The sequence below is a fragment of the Tamandua tetradactyla genome, chromosome 16 (assembly GCF_023851605.1).
Source record: "Tamandua tetradactyla isolate mTamTet1 chromosome 16, mTamTet1.pri, whole genome shotgun sequence".
Lineage (NCBI taxonomy): Eukaryota > Metazoa > Chordata > Mammalia > Pilosa > Myrmecophagidae > Tamandua > Tamandua tetradactyla.
Window position 1 is genome coordinate 11,575,484 of NC_135342.1, and position 19,455 is coordinate 11,594,938.

At 50.5% G+C, this 19,455-nt stretch overlaps 1 protein-coding gene across 1 annotated transcript; it reads right to left on the bottom strand.

The window, feature by feature from the left end:
• Positions 1 to 4,266: 4,266 nt before the first annotated feature.
• Positions 4,267 to 19,244, bottom strand: RCN3 (reticulocalbin 3). Its single transcript, XM_077131138.1, has 7 exons — positions 19,153 to 19,244; positions 18,547 to 18,793; positions 16,756 to 16,958; positions 15,291 to 15,463; positions 13,658 to 13,718; positions 5,001 to 5,200; positions 4,267 to 4,788 (listed from the first exon to the last, which is right to left on the bottom strand). Exons 2-7 carry the CDS (start codon positions 18,786 to 18,788, stop codon positions 4,681 to 4,683), a joined length of 987 nt encoding a protein of 328 aa, XP_076987253.1. The 5' UTR covers positions 18,789 to 18,793; positions 19,153 to 19,244; the 3' UTR covers positions 4,267 to 4,680.
• Positions 19,245 to 19,455: the final 211 nt, after the last annotated feature.

The following is a 19,455-nucleotide window of genomic DNA, read 5'->3' on the forward strand; positions in this document are numbered from 1 at the left end:
GAAGACAGAAATGAGACAAAATAAAGTGTCAGAGGCTGAGAGATTTCAAACAGAGTCGAGAAGTTATCCTGGAGGCTATTCTTAGGCATTATATAGATATCACCTTTTTAGCTTATGGTGTTTTGGAGTGACTGGAGAGAAGTACCTGAAACTGTTGAGCTGTGTTCCAATAGCCTTGATTCTAGAAGATGATTGTATTAACTATATAACTTTCAAGGTGTGACCATGCAATTGTGAAAACCTTGTGACTGATACTCCCTTTATACAGTGTATGGACAGATGAGTAATATATAAATAAATAAATAATAAGGGAAATGGGGGTACAGTACATTTTGGGTATTCTTTTTTACTTTTATTTTTATTCTTATTTTTATTTTTTAGGAGTGATGAAAATGTTGAAAAATTTACTGTGATTATGAATGCACAGTTATATGCTGATACTGTGAACCCATTGATTGTATACTTTGGCTGATTATATAGTATGTGAATATATAAAATGTATCAATAAAATCACATTTTAAAAAACTTTACTAAAAAAAAAGCAAAACTTTACTGCATGGGCAAAAGAGCAAATTGAATGCAGGGAAAAGAACCAGTGAATTTAAGGAAGATCAGTGGAAATGAAGGAATCTGAAGAACAGAGAGAAAAAAGATTTTTAAAAAATGAACAAAGCCTCAGGCACTTGGGGGAAAATATTATATAAGCAACTGGAGTCCTAGGAGGCAGAGAGAATGAGGCAGAAAAAATACATATTAGAAGAAATCACGTTGGAACTTTTTAAAATTTAGTGGAAAACACCAACCTACAGATCAAAGAAGCTTAGTGAATACTAAGCAGTATTGATACTAGGAAAACTATGCCTGGGACTGTGCTACCAAACTCTTGAAAACTAAAAATAAGAGAAAATCTTAAGAGCAGCAAGAGGAAAACAATTCATTGTATTAAGAGAATTTAAATGAATATGGCTTTCTCTTCAGAAACAATGGAAGCCAGAAGGCAGTGTAAAAACATCCTTAAAAGGCTGAAAGAAAAAACAAACAGAATTCTATATTCAATGAAAAATTCCTTAGGAGTTAAGGCAAAATTAAGACATTTCCAGAAAAAAAAAAAACCTAAGTAAATTCATCGACAGCAAGAAATGCTAAAGAAAGTTCTTCAGGCTGAAGGGAAATGAAACCAGATTGAAATCTAAGCTCTTCAGGAAGGAATGAAGAGCACTGGAAATAGTAAATATGTGTGTCAGAGATTTATTTGCTTCCTCACAATTCCTTTAAAATACATTTGACTGTTTAACGCCCAAATTTTAACACTTGTGTTAGACCTACATACATTGTAAGTCCCACAAAATACATGATAACTACAACATGACGAACTTGGGGGGATAAGGTATGATAAAATATACTTATATAATTGCAAGATTTCTCTATTTTACACAATTGGAAAATATTAACTCTTAAGTTGACTGTGAGAAGTTTATGATATAATCTTAAAGCAAATAAATAAATAATGCAGAAATAATTAAAAGGTGAAAAGATTGACTTTTAAAAATACTCAACACAAAGCAGAGAAAGAAACAGCATATCAAAAAAACAGGGAAAAAATAGGAAAATTAGTAATAAGATGGTGCACTTAAATCTAGCTGTATCAATAATTGCATTAAATGTAAATGAACCACACACTGCAATAAAAAATCAGACTTTGTTAAAATAGACAAAAAACAAAGACCCAGCTATGCTCTCAATAAGAAACCCACTTTAAATAAAATGCACAGATAGACTGAAAGAAATGAAATGGACTATACCTTACAAATTGTAAACAAAAGAAGGCTGGAGTTTTTCTATCAATATCGAACAAAGTAAACTTCAAGACAAAGACTATTGCAAGAGATTAAAAAAAAATAATAAAGGCCATGATAAAATGGCCAATACATCAGGAAGATATGTATCAATTATAAATACTATGCATCTGATAACAGAGCTTCAAAACACATAAAAAAGGAGAAACAAAAAATTCCACACTCATACTCCAAGATAATACTTCCTTCTCAGCAACTGATAAAACAACAAGACTGTGCTGGTTAAAAGGAAGCATGCCCCCTAGAAAAGCCATTTTTTAATCAAAATCCCATTTCATAAAGGTAGAATAATCCCTATTCAATACTGTATGTTTGAAACTGTAATCAGATCATCTCCCTGGATGATGTGATTTAGTCAAGAGTGGCTGTTAAACTGGATTAGGTGACATGCCTCCACCTATTTGGGTGGGTCTTGATTGGTTTATTGGAGTCCTATAAAAAAGGAAACGTTTTAGAGAATGGGAGATTCGGAGAGCAGAGAATGCTGCAGCACCACAAAGCAGAGAGTCCACAAACCAGTGACCTTTGGAGATGAAGAAGGAAAATGCCTCCCGGGGAGCTTCATGAAAGGGGAAGCCGGGAGAGAAAGCTACCAGATGAAGCCATATTCGCCATGTGCCCTCCAGCCGAGAGAGAAGCCCTGACTGTGTTCACCATGTGCCTTCTCACTTGAGAGAGAAACCCTGAACTTCATCAGCCTTCTTGAACCAAGCTATCTTTCCCTGGATGACTTTGATTGGACATTTCTATAGACTTGTTTTAATTGGGACATTTTCTCGGCCTTAGAACTGTAAACTAGCAACTCATTAAATCCCCCTTTCTAAAAGCCATCCTGTCACTGGTATATTGCATTCCGGCAGCTAGCAAACTAGAACAGAGATACACACACACAAATCAGTAAAGAACAGAAAATTTGAACACCTGTATTAATCACCTTGAGCTAATTGGTATTTAGAGAAAACTACACACAATAAATGTACTATACACATTATTTGCAAGCTCACAAGGCATATTCACCAAGACAGAGCATAATCTGGGTTGTGAAACAAGTCTCAATACATTTTAACGTTTTAAAATCATGTAGACACCCCAGAATCAGTGAGCACACCTAAAGTCCAGCTCTTTTTCTTTTTTAAAAAAATAAGTTATTTTTGTCCTTATATTTTTTTACTCATCTGTCCATACCCTGGACAAAAGGAGGTTCAGACACAAGGTTTTCACAATCACATGGTCACATTGTAAAAAGCTGTATAGTTACACAATCGTCTTCAAGAATCAAGGCTACTGGAACACAGTACACCAGTTTCAGATGCTTCCCTCCAGCCACTCCAATACCTAAAAAGGGATAATTATTTAATGCATAAGAATAACCTTCAGGATAACTTCTCACTCTGTTTGAAATCTCTCAGCCACTGAAACATTATTTTGTCTCACTTCTCTCTTCCCCCATTTGGTCAAGAAAGCTTTCTTAGTCCCATGATGCTGGGTCCGGCTCATCCCTGGCAGTTCTGGCCCACGATTTACACCCCTGGGAGTCATGTCCACGTTGCAGGGAGGGCAGTGAGTTCACCTGCCGTGTTGGCTTAGAGAGAGAGGCCACATCTGAGCAACAAAAGAGGCTCTCTGAAAGTGACTCAGGCATAATTGTAAGTAGGCTTAGCTTCTCCTTTGCAGGAAAACCTTTCATAAGAGCAAGCCCCAACATCTAGGGACAAAGCCCAGGTCTTGAGAGAGGTCTGATGCTCGGGCTGGGGCAGAAAATAGATAAGGTGAGCTTGGAGCATCTTGCAGTGCTGGGAAGTACGGAAGTGCTTTAAAAAAAATGCACACAATGATGGGGATATGTCAAAGGGACCCAGGAAGCAACTAAAGGAGCTCCAGGTGACCAAAGCTGGAACAGTTTGAGCACAAAACAAAGGGAGTAGGAGTGGATTCGAATTCAAATAAATACCCATACTTACATAAAGAAATCATTAAATAAATAAATACATGGCAGAGAATAGACATGTGGAAGACATCCAAGTAATTTATGTAGATTCTCTGCCTGCAGACCCAGGGCGCCTAAGTCCGCACTTGCTCGCCGTGGGCTGTGCAGAGAGAGGGACTCCCTTCCAGAGAGAACAGCATGGACAGGGGCCGGAGTGCCGTGCCACTGTGGGCAGCCCTGGTCCAGCTGCCCCACCCCGGCCACCCTAGGGCGCCCTGGCCGGGGTGGGCGAGAACACAGGGTCCCGGCTGCGGGTCTCAGGCCCCTTCCCCGGAAGCACCCTGCAACGCTGCCACCCCCAGGCCCCGCCCCCAGGGCCTTGGCCCCTCCCTCGGCCCACCGAGCCCCCCTACTCCCAGCCTCCTCCTCTGCCGGCCACGCCCCCAATTCCTCCCCGAGGCCCCCCAGGTCCCCCTCAGAGAGACAGACGCACAGACAAGGCCCCAGCACCGGATTTTATTGCTTCCCTGGCGGGGGCCGGGCCCTGGGGCGGTGCCGGGCCTGGTGAGTGTGTCTCTGTCTGTCTGTCCGTGTGGCTTGGGCTCAGGTTGGGGGTTGGGGGGGCTGGAGGCTCTTGGAGCTGAGCTTAGGGTGGGGACGAGGGGTCCGTGCCCGGAGAGTCTGCCAGTGAGAAATGGTGGGGACCCTTCAGGTCCGTGAGACGCCCCCTCCGCCCCGGGCGGGGGGCTGGAAGGGGCTTGGGGGGTCTCGGGGAGGGGCGGGCCCGGGCCCAGGGACGGTGTCCGCAGAGGCAGGGCCCGCAGGGGGGGCGCCTGGCCGCCGGGGCTGCTCCTCGGCCAATCCCCCGGGGGGCCCCGGGCGGTGGGGGCGCAGGGCTCAGAGCTCGTCGTGGTGGCGCGTGAGGTCCTCGCCGTAGTTGGTGGCCTGGCTGCCCACAAACATGTTCCAGTTGCTCAGGATCTCGGCCTTGCTCAGGCGCCCATCCTGGGGGGCGGGTCAAAGGTCATCGGGGGGCACCAGGCCCTGCTGGTGAGAAGCTCCCCAAATCTAAGTAAATCCCCACCCCCAGGTCTCCAGACCCTCCTTTTGGGTCTCCATCCATCCCCCCTCTCCCCGGGCCTCTGTCCCCTCTCTGGACCTCTGTCCCCTCCCGTCCCGCACCCAGGACCCCCGCCCACCCCCAGGCCCCGGCGCACCTTGTCCAGGTCGCTCTCGTGCAGCAGGTGATTGGCCTCCACCAGGGGCTGGTCCTGGGCGGGGGGCAGCACCCAGTAGCCCACCTCGCTGCCGTCCAGCCGCCCGTCCTTGTTGAGGTCCCGGAAGTCGCGGAACTGCTCGCGCTCGGTCTGCACCCAGGCCGGCTCCTGCTGGCCCGGCTCGGCCGAGAACAGGTCCGCTGGGCCCGGGCGAGAGGGGCCGGGTCAGGGCCGCCCGCCGGGGGGGGCGGGGTCTCGCTCCTCCTCCCTCTGCCTCAGTTTCCCCCTCCATTCAATGGGATTAACACCAGAACCCAACCCGCAGGCTGTGCTTTCCGAGCTGAGAAACCGCGAGCCCACTGGGTGCCCCTGGAGGAAGAGGCGCCTGATGGCGGGCGGCGGAGACTTTTCTGGCAGGTCACAGGGGAGGCCACAGCTCGCCCCAAGAACCTCTCAAGGCTGCTGGAGCTTGGCACTTGTTTCCAATTATTTTTAAGTGTTTGCCGAGCTCCTCGCCCCAGGGGCTGGCACAGAGAGGGCACCCATGGGTGCTACAAGGCAACCAGTGCTTCCAACCAGACTCGGAGCCGAGCGGGTCAGTGCTGAGCAAGAGCTAGCCAATGACCAGCCACGAGCTGCCCCGTAGTTATTATTATTTTTCAAATGGTCCTGGGTCATCATTTCTTATAGGAAATGTGACAACAGAACATGGCAGTTGCTGGGTTGGGTTTTTTTTTGTATGCTGTATGGTGGGGGTCACATTTCATTCTTTTCCCATGCGACTATCCTGTTATTGCAGCACCACTTGTTGAAAAAAAATGTTTTTGGTGGGGTGGGGGGGAATGCATGGGCTGGGAACTGAACCTAGGTCTCCCACATGGCAGGTGAGAATTCTACCACTGAGCCACCCATGCACCCCTATTTTTTTTTTTAACTGTGGTAAAAAACATATAACGTTCACCATTTTGGCCATTTTAAAGTGCACAACTCAGTGGCATTAAGTACTTTCCCAATATGGTGCCACCATCACCCCTCTCTAGTTCCAGAACCTTCTCATCACGCCAAAAGGAAACACCAGGGCCCGCTGGCAGGCCCCTCCACCCCGCTCCCCCTAGCCCCTGGCAACCACCGGTCCATCCATGCATCTGCCTGCTCCGGGCATTTCATATAAACCGAACCGCACGCCCCGCAGCCCTCTGGGGTCTGGCAGCTTCCCTTCCCCCGGCATCATGTTTGGAAGGTCCACCCGCCGCAGCAGGGGTCAGATCACCGTTCTTTTTAGGGCCGCGTGGTGGTTCACTGCAGGGACAGGCCATTAGTGCTGCTCCATCACCTGCCCCTGGACATGTGGGCTGCTCCTACCTTCTGACACCTGTGAATCATGCTGCTAAGAGCAAGCATGGACCCCTTTTGTTTGGAGGATGCACTCTCAGTTCCCTGGGGTATATGCCCATGAGCGGGATTGCGGGGTCATAGGGTGTGCCGGTTTAAAAGGATTATGCACCCTAGAAAAGCCATGTTTTAATCCTGATCCGTCTTGTGGAGGCAGCTGTTTCTATTAATCCCTATTCAGCACTGTAGGTTGGAAACTCGATTAGATTATCTGCACAGAGATGTGAAGCGGCCAGTTGTGGGTATTAACCTTAGATTAAAGGGAGATGTGACTCCACCCATTCCAGATGGGTCTTGATTAGTTTACTGGAATCCTTTAAAAGAGGAGACATTTTGGAGAGAGCTTCAGTTTCAAGAGAGCCAGGAGAACCACGAGAGCCTACACAGCCAGAGACCTTTGGAAATGAAGAAGGAAAAAGCCCCTGGGGGGGCTTCATGAAGCAAGAGGCCTGGAGAGAAAGCCAGCAGACCATGTTCGCCATGTGCCTTTCCACTTGAGAGAGAAACCCTGAACATCCTCGACCTTCTCGAACCGAGGTATCTGTTCCTGGGTGCCTTAGACTGGACATTTTTATAGCCTTGCTTTAATTTGGACATTTTCACGTCTTCAAATTGTAAACTAGCAATTTAAGAATTTCCCCCTTTTAAAAGCCATTCCGTTTCTGATATATCACATTCCTGAAGCTCGCAAACTAGAACAGAGATAACTCCACGCTTAACCTATTGAAGAACTGCCAGGCGGTTCTCCATGCATGGGAGCTTCACGGTGCTTTGACTGCTGGGGGTCAGCCCCCAACCTCACCTCTTCCTCACTGTGCTGTCTTTGGCCAACACCCTCCCAGCTCCATGTGCCTTAGTTGTTGCCTATAAAATGGGGGATCTGGAGAGCATCTGCCTTATAGGGTTGGGATAAGGCTGGATGGGATGGAGTTACTGGAAACGTTAAAGACCTTGGAAGAGCTTGCCCTGCTTGTCCTGGATTTACTGATCCACCAAGATGGTGGCATAAGATTCTCCACCTCTGAGCCTTTGCACTGGCTGTTCCCTCTGCCTAGAAGGCTCTTCCCCAGAGACCCCCAGGGCTTGCAGCTCCCTCACTTCACCTGGGGCTCTGGTCCTAGGGTCCCCACACTGCCCTTCTGATGCTGATGGACCTTGTCTGTGGTCTGTCACCCCAGAAGGGTAGGACCCTTTGTCTGGTGCCCGGTTGTCTCTCCAGGGCCCAGGACGATGCCTGGCATGCAGTAGGTGCTCCGTAAACACTTGCAGAATGGATAAGTGACAGCCGCTGTAACTCTCGAATCCCTAAACCATGACCCTATTTCACTGATTCCAGGAGGCACGCTGATTTTGCATTTTAGCATTTTCTGATTTGTGCTGGGCCTCTGTTCTAGTTTGCTAGCTGCTGGAATGCAATATACCAGAAATGGAATGGCTTTTAACAAGGGGAATTTAATGAGTCACTAGCTTACAGTTCTAAGGCCAAGAAAATGTCCAATTAAAACAAGTCTATAGAAATGACCAATTAAAGGCATCCAGGGAAAGATACCTTGGTTCAAGAAGGCCAATGAAGTTCAGGATTTCTCTCTCAAGTAAGAAGGCACATGGCGAACAGTCAGGGCTTCTCTCTCGGCTGGAAGGGCACATGGCGAACACAGCGTCATCTGTTAGCTTTCTCTCCTGGCTTCCGGTTTCATGAAGCTCCCCAGGAGGCATCTTCCTTCCTCATCTCCAAAGGTCGCTGACTGGTGGACTCTCTGCTTTGTAGTGTTGCTCTTTCTGAATCTCTCATTCTCCAAAATGTTTCCTCTTTTATAGGACTCCAATAAACCAATCAAGACCCACCCAAATGGGTGGAGGCATGTCATCCCCTAATCCAGTTTAACAACCATTCTTGACTAAATCACATCAACCAGGGAAATGATCTCATTACAGTTTCAAACATACAGTATTGAATAGGGATTATTCTACCTTTATGAAATGGGATTTATATCAAAACATGGCTTTTCTTAGGGGGCATACTTCCTTTCAAACCAGCACAGCCTCCATCAAGCCATGGCCAGTTGGACTGGCAGATTTTATTTCTCTCTTATGGAATATAGAAGTCAGGTATACTGACAAATGACGGCGGCTTATATTACTGCTAATGTTTTGTTGCTTTGGCTCTGCCTGCCCCCACCGCCTGGGCCTATCTCAAATGCACTGTCCACTCTCCTGCCTCAGGGTCCTTGACCATGCTGTTCCCTCCCCGGAGACGCCCTTCCCCAGCTCCTCCTCAGGCTGTCACTCCCCTGTCTCAGCTCAGCCTGGGTGCCAGGACCATGAGGAGACAGGGATGCTCGGACGCCCCTGTTGTTGGGAACTAACATTCCCTGGGCCCACAGGCCTATCCCGGTACCCAGCTCTGGGAGCACGCTCACTCGCTACATCCAAGCCAGGACCCTGGGCGCCTCTGTTAACCCCATCTACAGAGGGGGACATCGAGCCTGGGAGACAGCAAGGGGCCCATTTATAGTCACATGGCTGGGGACCTGGCAGGCTGGCCCCACCCCTGTCTTTCCTGGCAACTCCTTCAAACCAAAAAATCTAAAGGCTTCTATCTCCCTCATAGATAAAATATAATATATATATATATATATATATATATATATATATGTTTAAACAAAAATCTCCTGCCTGCAGGTTTGTTCCATAAAAGCATTCTAGAGAAAAGTGTCCTCAAACTTCAAAAATGCTGTTGGGATTCCACTAAATTGTTTGCCCCTGAGAGCAGAGGCAGTGGGAGGACCAAGGGGAAATGTGGAGGTGTCTTGAGAATTTCCCCAACATTCCAAGTAATGGGAGACAAAGCTGTGTAAATGCAGCTTCAGCACAAGTCCCTGACCTCCTGCCCCAACCAAATGCAGCCCACAGTACCAATTTTGTAGAAAACCCTGACCCTCTTGGTAAGGGACCTTGTCTGTGCTATTATCTTGCTGTATCCTCAGCCTCTAATATGCAGTAGGTGCTCAGTAAATATTTCCTGGACCTAGCACACAGTAGGTGCTCAATAAATGCTTTGGGGGACTGGTACACAATAAGGGCTCAACAAATGTTTCCTGGGTGTGTCACACAGCAGGTGCTTAATAAATGTTTGGGGGTGTGTGGCACACAGTAGGTGCTCAATAAATAGCTTTTCCTCATACAGAGTAGGTGCTCAATAAATTGGGGGGGTTGGGGCACAGTAGGTGCTCAATAAATATGTTTCTTGGGGGGGGCTGGCACATAGTAGGTACTCAAAAATGTTTTCAGGGGCTGGCACACAGTAGGTTCTCTATAAATGTTTTTTGGGCCTGCACACAGTATGTGTGTGAAAAAATCTTTCCTGGGATTTACTGATCCACCAAGATGGTGGCATTTAAGATTCTCCGTATTGCTGCGCCCACAGAATCTCTGAGCAACAAGCAAAAATTGGGTGAGACACAGTCCTCAAAACCCCAGAAACCAGTGAAAGGGTTGCAGCCACTGGGCGAGGGCCAAACCAAGAAAACGCAGCTTTAAAAATGGTAGGCGAACCACCTCCACTCTTGGATGGCTGGGAGAAAGTCACGTGGTACACATAAAGCAAAGGGTCTCCCCCGAATGAGAAGTCACAGAGATGACAGAAATGCTGTGCATTACATTATGAAGTTACAGGTCACTTTTTGAAGACTTAAATTTTTAAAGTTAGGGTATGCATTTCTTTTTCATCCTGGATGCCAACAGTGGAAATTTAGTCCATTCCCATGTCTTTAAATGGGATCTTCCTAAATAACTTAACAAAGGAAACTAAAGACATTGATTCCCACCACTTGGAAGAAATGTTAATATTTGCCAGCACCTACTGAGATGAGATTATTATAATTTTCTTCATCCTAATGCAATTTCGTTGCTGTTCACATGAAGTGTACTACCAGAAAAATAAAGCTTCCAGAATAACCTGTTGTGTTGGTTTGAAAGCATTATGTACCCCAGAAAAGCCATGTTTTAATCCTGAGCCTATCTTGTGGGAACAGCTGTTTCTTTTAATCCTGATTGACTATCATAGGTGGAAACTTTGATTAGATTGTCTCCAAGGCAATGTGGTGGGCCCAGTTGTGGGTGTGGCCTTTTGATTAGATGGAGATATGACTCCACCCATTCAAGGTGGGTCCTGATTAGTTTACCAGAATCCTTTAAAATCCTTTAAAAGAAAAGAAAAAACATTTTGGAGAGAGCCAACAGAGAGCAGAGCTGACCAAAACTTCAGAGCCCAGAGCTGACACAGATGCCGATACTTGGAGAACGGAGACACAGTTGTTTGGAGATGCTTGAAGCCCAGCAGACATTGCCATGAGAAGTTCAGCAAGCCAGAGCCTGGAGAGAGCCCAGGGAAGCCAAGGGATGAAAGCCAGCCCTGGAGAAGCAAAGTGAGGAACCCCCACAGGGACAGGCTGAAGGCCACGGAGCCCAGGAGCAAGGGACCAGCAGATGCCAGCCACGTGACCTCCCAACTGACAGAGGTGTTCCTGACTCATCAGCCTTTCTTGAATTATGTTTTTTTTCCCTGGCTGCCTTAGTTTGGACATTTTTATAGGCTTAGAACTGTTAACCTGTAATTTATTAAATTCCCTTTCTAAAAGCCAAAAAAACCAAAAAGGGGTAGGCGACCCCAGGCACTGAGCAGCCCCCGAGTATGCCACCAGTGTGAGTCCTTCACGCTATAAGCTGACAAGAGCCGTGCTGGCTGGTCTGGAAGTCCCGCTGTTCATAGAAGTCAGGCCATGGGTGCCTGCAGGGGGCCAGCCCGAAACAAGGCGAGATCACGACACTTCAGCCATCCCCAGAACCCCAAGGTCACGCCGGGCTGGGTCCCCCCCGAACTCCCAGGGCTCTCCCTCTGCCACTGTCCCTGGCCCTAAGAGAACATCACCATGCGACCAGCCCTCGGTGGGCCTGAGAGAAGGAGAAGGAAGGCAGCCACGGCGACTGGACCATAGGAGGAGCTTTGGGTGACAAAAGAAAATCCCTCGGTGTCTCCAACTTGACCAGGTGGGAAGAGTTCAGGGAGGTCCCTTCCCTCTAGGGAGGAGGTGGGACGTTGGCTTGTCACCAGGGCCCTCGTTCTTTTTGACCAGACATAATATCCTAGCCAAGGGGTGTCCACACCCGCCGCCACCCACGGGATGGGAGGCCCCCTTGCTCGTGCAGCTCAGCGATCGGGAATACATTTTCAATCTGAGGTGGCCGCCGTGCAGCTGGCTGGAGAGGTGACATTTTACCAGCAGTAGCTGCCCAACTCCACAGAAAGCAACGAAAACTGGTTGTTGGGGCTTTTTTGTTGCTGTTCTTGTCTTCTTAGGTTTTAAGGTTTGCAATGTATTTAAACACTTATTTAAATAAAACTTGTTTTCAGGGAAGAACAAAAACAAAAAAACGATAGGCAAAACTTCGGAGCCAGTCTGCTGTCTTCTTGTGGGTCCCCCATTGAGGGTTCCTGGCCATGCCCTGGAGGGAGCACAGTAAACCCCAAGCACATTTTGGGGTGCTGTAAGTCAATGCCAGACTCCCTGGGGAAGCCTAGATACTAAACCAATAAACTTGTCCCGGATTCACCCTTCCAGAACTTGCCAGGCAGGAAAAAGCAGCCTGCAGAGCTGAAGCCCTGTGAGAAACGAGGAACTCAAGGTGGTCTGGGGCAAAGCTTATCTGCACTGTCATAAAGGAGAGCACTCAGGAAGGGCAGAAAGGCTATTTCCTAACAGGGGACATTTGAATTCTGCAAGCACCAGGCCAGGACAAGAAGCAGGCTCGAGGCAGGCTCAGATTGGAGGGAGAGGATCCTGCACAGCACAGCCGCAGGAGACTGTAAGGGCAGCAGGCAAGATGGAGCCAGCTCGCAAAGACCGTGAACTGAGCTTTTTGCATGGGGTGGTTTGATTTTGTTAGCTCCAGGCACTTAAGGCACTCTCTGTCATCTCACCAGGAAGAGACAGCTCAGGGGCTGAATTCCAAAACCAACACAAAATATACAGTGCACAACAAAAGACTGTAACAAGACAAACAAAGAAACAGGAAATGATAGCCCAGCCAAAGGAACCAAAAAGCAAGAAACCAAAGAAGAGGATCAGACTTTGGACTTAGCAAATCAGGCTTTACAAAAATGACTCTTCATATGCTCAAAGAGATAAAGAAAAACATGGAGAAAGAATTAAAAGGATTTCAGGAAAACAAGGAATGAACAATAAGAAATTCTTATTCATATGTAACAGTAGAAATCGTAAAAAGGAACCAAACAAATACTGGAGTTGAAGACCATTATAATTGAAATGAAAAATTGCCTAGAGGGCTTCAACAACGGAATAGAGCTGGTAGAAGAAAGAATCAGTGATCGTGAAGAGAAGACAACGGAAATGATTTAGGCTGAGGAGCAGAAAGAAAAAAAAGGAAAGAGAATTTAGAAAAGCAAAAAAAGCAAAAAGCAGGGACTCGAACAGATATTTGCACCCTGATGTTCAAAGAGGCATTATTCCCAATTGCCAAAAGACGGAAGCAACTCAAATGCCCACAAATAGATGAATGGATAAACCAAATGCAGTCTACCATACGATGGAATATTATACAGCCATAAAAAGGAATGAAGTTCTGATATCTGTGACAACAGAGCTGAACCTCACAGAGATTATGTTGAATGAAATAAGCCAGACTCAAAAGGACAAATATTGGAGGATCTCACTGATACTAAATAATTAAAATTAGCAAACTCATAGAGTCAGATATTAGAATACAGGTTACTGGGGGCTGGGGAGGGGGTAAGGAATTAGTTAATGTTTAATTGGTACAGAGTTTCTGTCTGGGATTATGGAAGAGTTTTGGTAATGGATGGTGGTGATGGCAGCACAACATTATAATCATAATTAACAGCACTGGATTATATATTTGAATGTGGTAAAGGAGGAAATTTTAGGTTGCATATATATTACTAGAATACAATTGAAAAACCAAATGTTTCCGGGGCCTGCACACAGTAGGAGCTCAATAAATGTTCTCTGGGCCTGCATGCAGTAGGTGATTGATAAATGTTTTGGGGGTTTTTCACTGTATACATCAGGTGCTTAGTAAATATCTGACGGATTCACGGTCTCATGTAGTGCCCTTTGCCCACTTCAGAGGGCCAGTGCACTTCTATGGGTGCCCTACCTGGGCTGCCACCCATGCTCTGGAAAGGACAGATGCCCTGGGGGGGGTTGGAATCAGGTCCCACTCACCAATATACTCATCCACTTGTACATAGCCATCCTTGTTCTTGTCCAGGTCCTCCAGGGTTTCCTGGGGAGAAAGAGGCACTGGGGCTGGGATCGGGCTCCTGGCTTGGGGGTGGGGCGGGTCAGGCTCTGTGAGGTCCTTTTGGGGAATCTGGTTCTGGGGCAGCCGTGGGGACCAGGCATTCAAGCAGCGGGTCTCAACAGGGCAGAACTGCCCCCAAGGGGCATCTGGGAAATTTCAGTGCTTTCTGGGGTGTTGCAATGATGCAGGCACTACCTGTATTCGATAGGTGAATGGGCAAGCCTGAAGTCCCGTGATGCACAGGCTGGCCCCACCCGTCTGTTACTCTCATCCCTTAATATGCAGGAGTGCTTAATAAGTGTTTCTGAGCCTGCACACAGTAGGTGCTCACTACATGTTTTAGGGGACCGCACATTGTAGGTGCTCAATAAAGAGTCCCTAACAATTTCTGCATGCCCCAGCAAACACTCTCGAATGGGAGGGACCGCCCCACTTATAGTAGGCCAAGACCCTCACTCCATTTTATATTTAAACACGTCGCACTCCTGGACCATTTTGAAAGACACTCAACATCTCTGCTCCTTGTTTGTTTGTTTGTTTTTTCTGTATTTATTGAGTAACATGGTTTGGCTGTCTCCCTATTTTTCCAATCAAGCATCTGACATTCCACCATCTTCTAGCAAAGTCCAGCCCTATCATTTTAGAGTTTACAGATAAAATAGAGGATGCCCAGAGAAACGATGAAAAATTATTTTAATATAAGTTTAACTCCTAGGAGTTTAATCCTATAGTTGTACGGACAGATGAGTGTAAAACGACATTATGTGTGTTCAAGATTATTCTGTGTTTGTTTGTTTGTTTACAAAAGCAGAAGGAACCAGCCCACATATCTGGCAACAGAACTGGTTAAATAAATCACAGCCCAGTCAGCAGTGGATTACTGCGCAGCTGTGAAAAAGAATGGGGAAGTCCTCGAGGCTTTTATGGAATGATCTCAAAAATGGATTATCAAGTGAAAATGCAGGGCCTTGTCACAGAGCCCCAGAACATCTCTGGAAATGGAGACCCCGGAAGGGGACAGCCTGTGGGACAGGACTGCAGGCAAGGTTGGGGCGACAGAGGAGGTCAGCAGCCCTTTCACCTTTTTGTATCTTTTGCGTGTCCAATCACATCAGTATATTCCCTACCCAAGAAATACACACAAATATAATTTGTGAAAAGCTAAGTATGGCGGAAGTGGGTACAGATCCTTCCACACCTAGAATAGAGCAGATGTTTCCCGAAAACTACAAAGGAACAAAAATAAAATGGGGGGGCTGACAGGAGTGGTCTCAGATGTTTCCATGTCTGGGGTTGAGTTTGCCTGAGGCTCACTCAGGCTTGGGGGAAAATCTTCTGAGAGCAGGCTGGGGGCCTGGGTCCCAGATGTGTGTGGGGGGGAAAGCAGGGTAGGGAGAGATTAGACACGGGAGGGGGGGGCCGGAGAGTGGAGGTGGGAGAGCCCCACCCCCACCCCCGATTTGATTGGCGTCTGAGGCCTGAGTGCCCCAGAGAAGGTGATGGGAGCTGGGGGTGGGATGGGGGAGCCAGCCACGTCCTCAGACCCTCACTCACAGCAATCACTATGTCCCGCATGTGGGGGAACTCCTCGGGGTGCAGGAAGGCCGTCAGCTCCTCCCGCGTGGCCCTCGAGTCCCCGTCCTGGTCGGCCACCCGGAAGCGCCGCTCATCGCGAGCCAGCATCTTCTTGTAGGTGTCAGCGTCCTCCACATCGTGGAATTCTTCCCCTGGGGAGGGGGGCGCGGGGGAGGGGGTTGGGCTGAGCAAAAGGACCCGGCCCCGTAACTCAGCGGGCAGGGCGGGGAGGCTTCCTCAGAATTAGTCACGATGCATATGCGATTTAAAAATACTTCTACTACTTGGTTTATGCACAGAGCATCGATTTTAGTCCAGAAAATCCTGGAATCAAAAAGCCTGGGTTTGACTTTCCTATATATTTATTTGTTTCATGAAGTGAGGTGAGTAAAATAATCTCTGTGAGGTTCATTTACTTGTTGTACTCATTTAACACCTAATCCATCTGATGGGGTTATTGATTAATCTTATGTACCATGGCAATTTTGTTGAGAGAATAAATAAAATGCCAAAAAGGAAAATAATAATAATAATAATAGCATATATGTATTCGCTCCCCTGTGTTGAGAGCTTATTAGGTGCTGACCTCTTTACCAGCAGCACTGCGTCTAAGTCTCACCACGGGCAAGTGAAACGGGCTCTTGCATTTCTTGGCGCTCAATGAAGGGAAAAGTGTCTCCCACGGGTGACTTTGGGGGAAACTGGCGGGTTTGATCCCAAAGCCACGCCCGAAGGCAGTGACTTTATACAGACGGGGGTCGCCCGACGAGAGGAGGGTTCGGGCATGTTCAACAGAGAGCCCAGCCTGTGCAGAGTCTGACACACGTGCAGCTTGGAGGAGCTGGGCGGGTTCGGGGGAAAGGAAGCAGGACGGGTGGGCGTGGCCAGGCCGAGGGGCTGGGGGGGTCTCTCCTGGGGACTCTGGGGAGCCCTGGGGGGGCTGTGGACAGGGCAAGGGCAGGGTCAGCTCTGGGTGGGTTCAAAAAGGCCCTCGGGGGTTGAGGGTCGGGCTGGAGGTGGGGATCTGAGGCAGGGAGGCCGGGGAGGAGGCAGGGGTGAGGGGCCCAGGCGGGGGTGTGGGGGAGGAGGAGTCTGTGGGGACAGAGAGGAGGGAACCGAGAGTCGGGGGGCAGGTAAATGGCTTTGGGGGTTCTTAGCATGACGGGTCACAGGGGTCAGGATGACAGGACATTAGGCAACCCTGGCCAGGGGTCAGAAGTCCTCCAATCACCGGGCCATAGAGGTCGTGGGTCCCAGAATGAGAGGCCAGAGGGCAGAGATTGGGGGTTTCAGGATGACAGGGTCCTAAAAGTGACTCCTGGTCAAGGGTCAGAGGTCAAATGTCTGGCTTCTAGATAAATGGCTTGGGGCTTCTCAGGATGAGGGGCCCACAAGGTCAGGGCCGTGGCGTGAGGGGCGCAGGGCTGCAGCTTCCGCCGCGTACCGGGCGCGTAGTGGCCGTAGGTGGCGTTACGTAGCTCCTCCCAGCCCACGAGCCCGTCGCGGTCCGTGTCGTACGTGTTCCAGGCCGCGCTCACCGAGTCCCGTATGTGCCGCTGCTGCGTGTGCGCGATCCACGAGCGGAGCTCGGCCAGAGACACCCAGCCGTCCCCGTCCCCAGCACTGTCCATGCGGTCCACGATCCTCCTGCCAGCCGGGGCGGGACCCGGGTCAGTCTCCGGACCCCGCCCACCTCGGGGCCCCGCCCCTCGCCCAGGCTCCGCCCCAGACACGCCCCCATTCGGGGCAGAAAACTCGATCCGCACAATCCAGGACCGCATCCCCCACGCCGGCCTCGCCCTTCGACGCTGCACGTGCTCCAGGGCGCGCCAGGCTGAGCTGGGGCCCCCGACCCAGGATTCGTTCTGAACCCCGATTACCACAGTCACACACACCTGTTTCTCCCGGCCTCAGGCCCCGCCCCCTCCGCTGGCTCGGACTTCTCTCTAACCCCGCCCCCCGCTCCGCCCCCTCCCCGGACAGACGCGTGCGCCGCAGGCTCCTCCCCTTAATCCCCGCCCATCAGGGCTGCGCGCGCTTACGCCCCGCCCCTGCTCCACCGACCCCGCCCCGCCCCCTTTCTTCTGTCAGCTCCGGGCCGCCACAGGCTCGGGGCCCCCGCCCTCCCCGCCGGCTACGCCCTGCCAAGACCCCGGCGCTCGCCCAGTCTCTGTGAGCCCACGTGGGCCCTCCTCCCGGTCACCGTTCCTCAGGCCCACGGTCCCCAGACCCCAGGGCCAAGTCCGAGACGGCCAAGCCCTCCCAGGGCGCCGCCCTCCTCCCAGGCCAGACTGTCTCTAGAACCCTCTAACCTCACCTCCGGCTCTCCTGCTTCACTCACTGGGTCCCAGCCACACTGGCCTCCTCGCTGTCCCTTAAACACACCGGCCCGCTCCTGCCTCAGGGCCTTTGCACTCACTACTCTCTGCCTGGAATGCTGCACCACATGGCTCAAACAAACTTCTCATTGAGGTTTTCACCCACCTCCTCTCCTCACTGATCTCCCCTCCCCACCTCTTCCCTCCACACTTCACTTCCTCCAGGTCTTGCTTGCTTTTTCATTTTCTAATAGGCGTCTCTCCATCGGATGCCCTTTAGGGCATAGGGCAGGGACGTCGGTCTGATTTGTTCTGTTTGCTGCTGTGCCTTTTAGCACCTCGAGTGAAGGTTCCTGGTACCCAGCAGGTGCCCAGAAGTACAGATGGGGGTGGGGTTTATGTATGCAGTGGTTCCATCTCCTACCTGCCCCCAGGCGCACCCTGGCCCTGTCTCTCCCACACAGAGGTGCACCGGCCCCCTGAGGTTTGGGGTGACACGAGCTCACCCTGGGACTCGGGGCTCAGGCTTTTCCCTGCCCTGGCTAGGCTCCTTACATGCCCAATCTCCCTGTTCACCGAAGCCCCTGTCAAAGGGAACTGGTGACCCATTTGCCAAGCAGGGGATTGGAGCTCGGGGAGGGGAGGTGTCTGGGACAAAGGAACAAATAATGTCTTGGGGGACACAATCTGAACCCAGATCTCCCTGCCTTCAGAGGTCATATCTTAAGGCCTTGATTTTCCCTTGATTTGTGTTTTGACCCGAGGACGGGAGGGAGAACTTCATTTTTGGATTCTCGCAAAAAGCCGAGGTCCATTTTACTCTGTCTTTCCTTCCCAGTCCCCCATCAATGCCCCCACCCCTCTCTCCTCCCACCCCACCTCTGCCCCTTCCCCTCCCTCCCCCGTTTCTCTCCTACCCCAGTCGGATCTGGCTTTCCTCTGGGCTGAGCTGGTCGAATTCCTTGGCCACCTCACGTCCCAGGAAAGCCTCATGGTCAAACTGGAAGTTCCCGTGGGCATCGTCGTGAGGCGCCTCGCTGAGGGGGGCAGGCTGGTGCACCCTGCCCTGGCCGTGTGGGCCAGCGTCCAGGGACGGCTTCCCCTGGGCCCCCCGCCTCGGCCCCAGCAGCAGCAGCACCAGAAGCGAGAGTCGCCACATAGTTTCTGGGGAAGGGCGGAGGCCAGGCGTCACGGGCCACAGAGAAGAGGGCAGCGTAGGGACAGGCCGCAGCGGGGCTTGGGGGAGGAGCAGGACAGAGATTGGAGCTGGGGCCCGGGCTGGGGAACAAAGGGTTACAGGGTCCCCAAAGGGGGGCCCAGCTGTGGGAAGGCCCAGAGCCTCACGTCCAGGAGGTCCAAGGGGAGACGTGGCGCTCGTCCCACGCCAATGCAGTGCGGGGTAGCGGCCAGGCAGAGATCAGGCAGGCTCCGGGGACTCGCTTATGGCCTGGACCCCAGTTCTCCACCCGAGCCGCATCCCCCGGGGCTGCACCCCACCCGCTCCCCGTTATCCTTTATCCAACCTGGCTTGGCTCGGCGCGCGGGGCTCTGGCTGCTGCAGAAGATGCCCAATTTGGCCGCTCTCCAGCCGGGCCCCGCCTCCCGCAGGGCAGAGGCCCCGCCTCCCGACCAATGAGTGCGCACGAAGGCCCTGGGGGCGGGGCCGATGGGCGCTCGGAGGGCCCGCGGGCGCCCCTCGCCACGTACACAAGGGAAAGCGCGGTCAGCGAGGCCCGGCCCCCCTTTCCCAGGACAGGCGGGGTGGGCGATGCCGGCGCGCCGAGGCCGGGGAGAACTACAACTCCCGGCAGGCATCGGGGCGCCCT